This window comes from Enhydra lutris, unplaced genomic scaffold, assembly GCF_002288905.1.
Source record: "Enhydra lutris kenyoni isolate GAN:26980312 unplaced genomic scaffold, ASM228890v2 scaffoldscaffold26, whole genome shotgun sequence".
In the NCBI taxonomy this organism is placed as follows: Eukaryota; Metazoa; Chordata; class Mammalia; order Carnivora; family Mustelidae; genus Enhydra; species Enhydra lutris.
Window position 1 is genome coordinate 24,258,921 of NW_019154110.1, and position 8,058 is coordinate 24,266,978.

An 8,058-nucleotide genomic window follows, 5' to 3' on the forward strand; every position below is an offset into this window, starting at 1 on the left:
CAGGACAACTCAGAGTCCCGCACCGGAACGGAAAGGGGAGGTGGGCTGGGGTAGGGCTCGCCGTCCACCGCGGGAGGGTCCCTCTGTCCGCCCCCTCCCAAAGCCAGGGTTTGGCTCTTCCCCTCAACCTGACGTGCCAAGATGGCGGCGGCGCCCAGGCTCCGAAGGGGAGGAGGGGCGGGAATGCGAGGAGGGTGGGACGTACCATCCCATCCCGGGGGAGAGAGGAGAACCCAGCGAGGGGAAAAGGAAGTCCTGCCGGGAAAACCAAGGAACGCCCCCTCGCTCCACCCAAGTGTGGATCTTCCCACTCCCCTGGGCCTGGCGCGGGCTCCACCTACGGGTCACGCCCCTTTCCCCCGGGGCCAATGAGAGCCGCGGGCCCGGAGCCCTGGGTTTTATGAATGGGCCCCGCACCCACCCAGCTGCCGATTGGCCTCTTCCCTTCAAAGGGTCGAGTTAAGAGACCTGCGGCACCTTAAGACACCTATCCTGCAGCAGAAAATTGTAATCGTCTTATTCTCTGGCACACTTCACGACATCTGTGAGTGAACTGCCCACGCTTTGTTATGTAATTCCTCTCGGAAGAAGGATCTCCAAAGATTCGGATCTCCAAAGATTTGACACAAATTGCGGGTCAGTATTGTTCTGTATGGGAATTCGTAAATTCAGTACTCAGCACGTGGTTGTTCTTTAAACAGTTACAAAAATAAATGTAGCCTTTATTACCAAGTAATAAAATAAAAGACATAATTAGCATAGAGAAGCAGGATGAGGTGATTAAATGAATAACAAGTGAGTGTTACTTTCTCTCTGGGGAGAGACTGGGTTTTAAGTATTACAGTGCCTAGCATCTAAGTGCACATATATATAAACCCAAATTCGTTTTAAGCAGAATTAGGAATTAGCAGAACAAGGAACTAGCCCCGCTAATATGTGGGTCAAGAGGGCCTGAGGAGTTCATGGGTCAAATGAGGGCTTCTGGTAAAAGAATAGAAAAGGGAAAGGAGTAAAGGCAGGAGACTGGTTCCATGAGTTTTGGGGGTTTTTAATACCTGACTAAAAAATAGTAGCAAACTCCTGGAAATATAGAATTGTAATAAGATTACTACATGATTAAAAGGAAGCCATGAAATAAAACAGCTTCCATTTTATTTTAAGAGCCAGGGTGGGAGCACACTGGTAATTTGGTCCTAACTCCTAAAATCATTTGACTTCACGGCTGCACTGCCCACATGGGAGCCTGTAAGCAGTGTAACAGGATAGATCCCCTGGATCCTATCTACAAACCCAGGCTCCTCCTAAACTAGCTGGATTCAGAGGGGAAAAAAAGCTGACCTGCATTACTGTATTACTCGGTAACAAGATACAATATGGTTCCATTATATAGTAAAGTCACTTACCAAACAAGATGTTCTCACAAAGCTAACTTTTTTAAAAAGCATGTAAAAATTATACATTTGTACACATACACACTATACTTTTTACAGTTCAAAAGACAGTCCAAATAGTTCAACAGCTCATTTAGTGCTTTTTTGGATTGTGTCCCCTTCCAGATTCTTTGTCTCTCCTTGGCTCTGCCCTAAGCTGACAGCATTCTGTCACATGATCTTCTAAATCAAGAAAGATGTTCATTTATCCCACCAAGCACAGTCTATCTGGGCAACTCCGGAGAGAGGTTTCTGCAAGGTCTGGTCTACACTGAGGCACACAGTTCTCACAGCGGGGAATAAAGTGGCATAAGAAGTATCATGACCACAGGAAACAGCCTTCCAGAGCAGGGTGAGTGCTCACACCTAGAGTGTCCAGTGCCCACCCATTAAAACCTACAAGGCACTCAGCAAAAGTTACTGAGTGTCCCATAAAGTGCGTTGCACTGGTTCTCAAAGGAAGTAAGCTGTTTCAGGAATCACCGGAAGAGAGTCACTTTGAACAGTGGTGCTTTGACAACTGTGCAAGAAGTCACTTGAACTCTTATAAAGAGAATTTTTAAGGGATCAATAGCCTCCCTGGAAAATTCAGGAAAGCCAGCAAGAGAGGGGATAGCTTTTATCTTTTCATAAAGTTCTTCTCCAGAGCTATTGAGGTTCTCTGTAGAGAGTAGATGTTCCGTTTCACCCTATCCTCCAGGGAGGAGGAAGATGCACTCTCCAGCTTCATGCGGCTAGGAAGACAGGAGAATATCTGTGAGTAACATATTTGTCAAGTGGTCACCTATCTGGCAGACTTAGAAGAAACAGGTTGCCAACCATAAAGCAGATGTAGAAACCTAAGCTCTTTTAAGCTCATATAGGTAACTTTGGAGTGGACTCCAACTGGAACTCAATTTTTTTAAACCAACGTCCAACAGGGAAAAGTTATCTGTTTTGAAAAACCAGGTAAAGCCTCATTGGAAAAAGGCCTCCTGAGCCATGAATTCTTACTTAAATGGAAAGCAAGGAGATCCAATGAAAATACCAATTCACTTCTCCTTCCTTCAAATCAGAAATACCCCACTGTCTAGCTAGATGCTGGGAGTAGTAACAAAGGTGGCCTGGAGGCTGATCTCCCCATTCTCACTGCACAGACATCGAAACACCAGGAACACAATGAATGAATCCGCTGCCCAGTTGCCTCCTTGGGACCACAGCCATGAAAGCCATCAGGCAGCAAGAAGATGCACTCACTGGGGGCGCCTGGATGGCTCAGTGGGTTAAAGCCTCTGCCTTCAGCTCAAGTCATGATCCCAGGGTCCTGGGATCAAGCTGTGCATCGGGCTCTCTGCTCAGTGGGGAGCCTGCTTTCTCCTCTCTCTCTGCCTGCCTCTCTGCCTGCTTGTGATCTCTGTCAAATAAATAAATGAAATCTTAAAAAAAAAAAAAAAAAAAAAAGAAGATGCACTCACTGGATAAACTTCCCATCCCTGGAGCCCAGCTTCTCCAGCCTCTGCTCCCGTTCATGATCCTTGGCGTGCCTCTTGAGGATGGTCAGCCTCTCTTCCTCCCGCCACTTGGCATTTTCCATCATCTCTTGACGTTTTCGCTCTAGTTCCTCCGATGAGAGCTTTCTGTTGAACACAAAAACCATCCTATCAGGTCTACTTCTCTCCCAGCAAAAACACCCATACAGTACAGGGACAACAAATTAGGTAGGACCCCAGGCTCTCCACCGCCCTGCTCTCTCTATGGAAATGCTCAACCCAGGGCCACCCTCAGCACGAGTCTCCTTCTTTCCTAATACCTTGGGCAGGTGGTTTCATCCAAATTTCAAAGACTTTCATACTCTCTCTCTCAGTAATCTCTGGAGTGGTATTTCTAAACATAAAATACAAAATATTCCGATTGTTTGCTCAACAACTTATTGAAGAACACAGGACTAAGTTAGCCATGTGACTGCTGACATCTACCATCTACCTACTGGATATGCTTAGAAATCCATGGACATAGCCCAGGAATACACCACTTTAGGCATAAGTTAGAATGCAGATGCCAGGGGCGCCTGGGTGGCTCAGTGGGTTAAGCCGCTGCCTTCGGCTCAGGTCATGATCTCAGGGTCCTGGGATCGAGTCCCGCATCGGGCTCTCTGCTCAGTGTAAAGCACGTGGAAGTCAAACAGGGATTCGCCTCATTTTACAGAAGAAGGGATTGAGCTTAGTAGAGGCATGTGTAACTTGCCCAAGGTCACTGCTGGTTAGTGAAGGAAGCTCAGGGCTTACGTTCTTCTTCACTTTGCCTCACACACCCTGCTTCCTCCGGGGGAGCCTGGGAACCACCCCTCACTTCAGGCATGGGTATAGCCAGAGTTGGGGACCTTGAGCCCAGAAAAAAAAGAGTTAAGGGGTCAAGCCAAGTTAGGGTCCAAGGCTCTGGGGCCAAGGCTTCTGTTTTGGGGGCAGGATCCAGAACACCTGTTTGAAACCATCTCGCAAGCCATGCTGAATGCCGTGGACCGGGACGCAGTGTCGGGCATGGGCGTCATCGTGCACATCATGTGAGTAGAGTTGGGAAGAGCAGAGAAGCTTTGCAGACCCCTGCCTTTCCCTTCCCAGACAAATACCTCTTCTTTCCATCCCCCTGAGCAGGTGTGAGGGAGGGAAGGCACTTGTAGCAGGCTTGGGATAGTAGAAATCCACCCGGTTCCCTTGGGCTCGGTAGGTGAGGCTCCATGACCCTGAGTCCTCCGCCCTCCACCCCACCTGCTCACAGTGGACACTGCTTTCTTAAGTATCCCTGAAGTCTCAGGGGCCTGCGTGGGGGTGAGCCACAGCAGAGCGACTGCACATTGTTGGGAGCTCCAGGCGACTCCCTCCCCTCCCAGCTCCTGTTTCTGGGTGACATCCTGAGCCCCAACAGGGTGATACTCTGAGCTCCCGGAACAAAGTTTCCAACCCAGCCAGTTCCCTCCCTGCCATCCCCCATAGCCCCTCACTTGTCTGGAGCTGCCTCCGGGAACCTGATCCGATGAAGTAGAAGTCCTCCCAACAGCTCTTCTGGGGCACATCCCAAAATAAGCTTTTGGACCTCTTGTGGTGGGAGAGCTTGCTTAATTATCGTGACAAACAGACCGCGGCTGATACGGAGAATTGACCACTGGGGTCCTTTGTGTTCCTTGGGATGAAACGCAACACACCTCCTTCCTGTGTCCTGTGACTTTTTCTCTGGGCTTGGGGGGCGGGGGCTCCTGCCCTTCCCTGGAGGGCTGCGCGTCAAGCCCCAAGTCACCTAGGCTCTGGTTGCGTCCCGCTGTGGGGTTCCTTCACTCGACTCCCTGTTTCGCCTTCCTCTCCTTCCTCCCCTTTCTCATCCCAGGCTTAGCAGACAGGCTGTTAATGTAACAGGAGCAAAACAGTTAAACCTAGAGTTGGCAGCACAGCTCTTTGTTCTGCATTCTAGAATCATGTAGATGTTTTGTGACTTTCTCCCCCTGCAGTGAGAAGGACAAAATCACCACCAGGACACTGAAGGCCCGCATGGACTAACCCTCTTTTTTTTTTTTTTTTTTTTTTAAATAAATAAATAGCTTTTCTTTCACTTCTGCTTCTTTGTGTTTGGGTCTCCTACCAGAGATCTTTGTCCCCAGCTGGAGAGTTACAAAGAGCTCCTCAGGGCCCCGCGCAGCCCTTGGGTTTTCTTGCGGACTTGCAGCGCCCTCTGCTGGTACACCTCGCTGAGTGCCTGCTGGGTGCTAGGCCTGGCAATGCTTTACACATCCTAGAATTCAATCATCATGATGACTTACAGCAGTTAATTTGCTCAAGGCCACTTTAGGAGCAACGATGAAAACCCATATTCCATTTGACCCCGAAGCCTAGAATCCTTTTCACCGTACTCTGCTTGAAAACTTAAATCTTTCATTGTTTCAGGAAGAAACTGGGCCAAGTAGCCACAAGTAATATCCTTGTGGTTCAGCGTTTCTTAACCTTGGCCGCATGTTAGTCACAGATACTTTGATTCCCTCCCTCAAGATTCTGACCTAACTAGCTTTTAAAGGCCTGGGCACCTGTCTCTCCTAAAAGCTTCCCAAATGATTCCAGCTTGCAAGCTGGGGTGGTGGCTCCCAAACTTGAGCCTCCATCAGAACCACCTGGAGGGCCTGTTAGAACCGTTTCTGATTCAGACCTGCAGAGGGACTGGGGAGTTTCTATTTCTGATTCGCAGCTGCTGCTGATACTGCTGGTCGAGGACCACATGGGAGAACCCCCGGCTTCTGAGCTAAGCGTTTACCTAGAGAACAGGAGATACACAGAAGTGACTATGTAGCTACTTAGGGGAGAGCTGGGACAGTTGTCGTAGGCATGTAGCTCCTCGCCACTGTTGGTCTTACCCAGCTGGAGAAGTGAGGGGCAAGCGGTTTGTCCACTTCTCGATATGCGCAGTAAGATCTTGATGGCGGACCCGCTCTGCTCTGGTGCCCGTGCTCCTTGCTCACCAGGCCAATCTGGAAGTAGGCGGCCAACGTCCTAGCCTATATGCTTTCTCCAAACTCAAGTCACACATGGATTTTGTCCAAGCAACCTATGAAACTGGGACCCCAACCTTTTAACTCTGAAAAAAAAAAAAAATGAAGGCTCATTTCTAAAGGACTCACCCATGACAGATGTGTACACAAAGCCTTTTGAGTTTTATTTGTTCCTTGGGCTGGAGATTCGTCTTAACATGCATGCATTTTAAAACAGTAACAGGGTCTCGAACTGTTCCGAGCAGACATTAGACAAGCACAAGGGGCTGAAAATTCCTATTTTAAAAAAATGGAGGTCGCAGTGAGGAAACCAAGAAGTCACGGACATATGACGGGTGCTAGTGTATCCCGCTCCCCCACGAAGTCAGTCTAAGCTTCATTCACACTTTTTGATGACAGTAATCTGACCTGATGTTCGGGTGTGCCGAGCAGCTCCGCCCCCCCCCGCTAAAGGCTGCTGGTTCACAACTCACGGAACAGCTCTGTGCAGGGGAAGGGGGGTCCTCTGGAAGTTTCCTCTCCTGCCTCCCAAGGATCTCAGCACGACCCACTGGGGACAGCTGAGTCTCCTCTTCCCTTTGGAGGCACTATTCCTCCATGGCATGTCTCTTGAGGGAGGGTGGGCCATGTCCCTGCCCCCTGCAGACAGCTGGTGGATTTGGGGGCAGTTGTTCCAATGGGTTTTCCCTATGATTCCTGTGCTCAGGCTGGACCCACCCTCCCCACATTTCTGTCAAAAGGAATTGAGGTCCCTAGACTCGGGGGAGCCACAGCTCTAAGGCCAGAGCTGTAAAGGCTGCTGAAACACACGGTCCCTTCTGCCCCTAACGCTTGAGTAGCTCAAATGCTAGGGAGTGCTGAAGTTTTTTCCCTCCCAACCTGAATTAGTAAAAAGACAACAGGGGGTGGAGGGGTGGGATTGGCTGCTGAGAAAAGTCCCGGGTCTTTGGTCCACCTCCCCGGGGCAGGTCCTGGCAGACTGAAGAGGGGAACGTCATTAGGGTAGGAGTCTGTAGTCCCCAGGCCTGAGCACGACCAGGGGACCAGTTTGAGGCCTAAAGCACAGGCAAGAGAAAGGAAGAGGAGGAAGGGAGAGGGAAGGAAGAGCTGCCTGTGGTGGAAACTTAGGGGGTGTCACTGAGAACAGCCACAGGGGCGACTCGTGGCACCCGCCACAGACCAGTAACCCCTGAGCTAGATAAGGAGAGACGGAGTGCTGCTTCAGCTGCTCCTGGAACTGCTGGCTTCTGCCCGGGACCCCCAAAACGCAGGGCACAGGGAAGGAGCTTGCACTGGGGGACAAAGACTCAGTGGTTCATTAAAAGGAACAAGGGCCAGAGGCCTTCATCTAGTGGTCTAAGTGGAATTTCCAGAGAACCCTCGCTTGGGCTGGGAGGCCTGGGAAATGGGTTTCTCAGCCGTAGGCTTCAGGACGGGAGAAGCTGTGAGCGGCTAGGTGGTTAGAGTGGGGAACGGAGAGGAACTGCACACGGGCTTCCCCATCCAGGCTCCACTCCAGCAGTCCTGTCCTATTCTTACACCCTTGTTCTTGGGAAACCCCAAACTATTCCGGGGTGCTGGGAGACTGTTGGAGCTTTTCTTCGGGGCTCCAGAGAGGAAGGCTGAGCCTAGTCCCTTGCCCTCGGATGCCTTCTACAGCCCACAGAGGGAACGGTGGGGCTCGGAGAAAGGAATGGGGGCAGACGAAAGCTTGGGGACCAGTTCACTTTCTCCACATTCAGACCACAACCCAAATATACCTGCATCATTACAAAAAGAGAAAGAAAACTGGTATAAACCAAAATAAACAGTTTTTGAACACTTGAATGCCAAAGGAATTAGAGGGCCAAACCCAAGGTTTTGAAGATAGCACAGAGAATGACCTTAAAAACAAAAAACAAAAAAAACCCCACCTCAAATCCACCCAACCACAGCTCAGATTTTTTACCCAAACAACAATACTGTCAGAAAAACAAAAAGAGCATTTGAAACAGAATGCTACTCTCAAAATGTAAACAATATACCAGGAAAAAAAAAAAAAAAAAGAAACCCACGAAAACACAAAAACTCAATGTTAAAGAAGCTAGATACCGGGTAGCTCATCTTTAACTGAAGGATCGT

At 49.6% G+C, this 8,058-nt stretch overlaps 1 protein-coding gene across 1 annotated transcript; it reads right to left on the reverse strand.

Moving 5' to 3' along the window:
• Positions 1 to 722: 722 nt before the first annotated feature.
• LOC111151536 (pre-mRNA-splicing factor CWC25 homolog) lies at positions 723 to 3,241 on the reverse strand. The gene is made up of 2 exons (XM_022509597.1): positions 2,885 to 3,241; positions 723 to 2,164 (listed from the first exon to the last, which is right to left on the reverse strand). Exons 1-2 carry the CDS (start codon positions 3,064 to 3,066, stop codon positions 2,050 to 2,052), a joined length of 297 nt encoding a protein of 98 aa, XP_022365305.1. The 5' UTR covers positions 3,067 to 3,241; the 3' UTR covers positions 723 to 2,049.
• Between the last annotated feature and the right edge of the window lie 4,817 nt (positions 3,242 to 8,058).

Coding starts and splice junctions, on each gene's coding strand:
- LOC111151536 (XM_022509597.1), bottom strand. CDS start 3,066: ATGGTTTTTGTGTTCAACAGAAAGCTCTCATCGGAGGAACTAGAGCGA. Junction 2,165..2,884: donor AGGGATGGGAAGTTTATCCA/GTGAGTGCATCT, acceptor CTGTCTTCCTAG/CCGCATGAAGCTGGAGAGTG.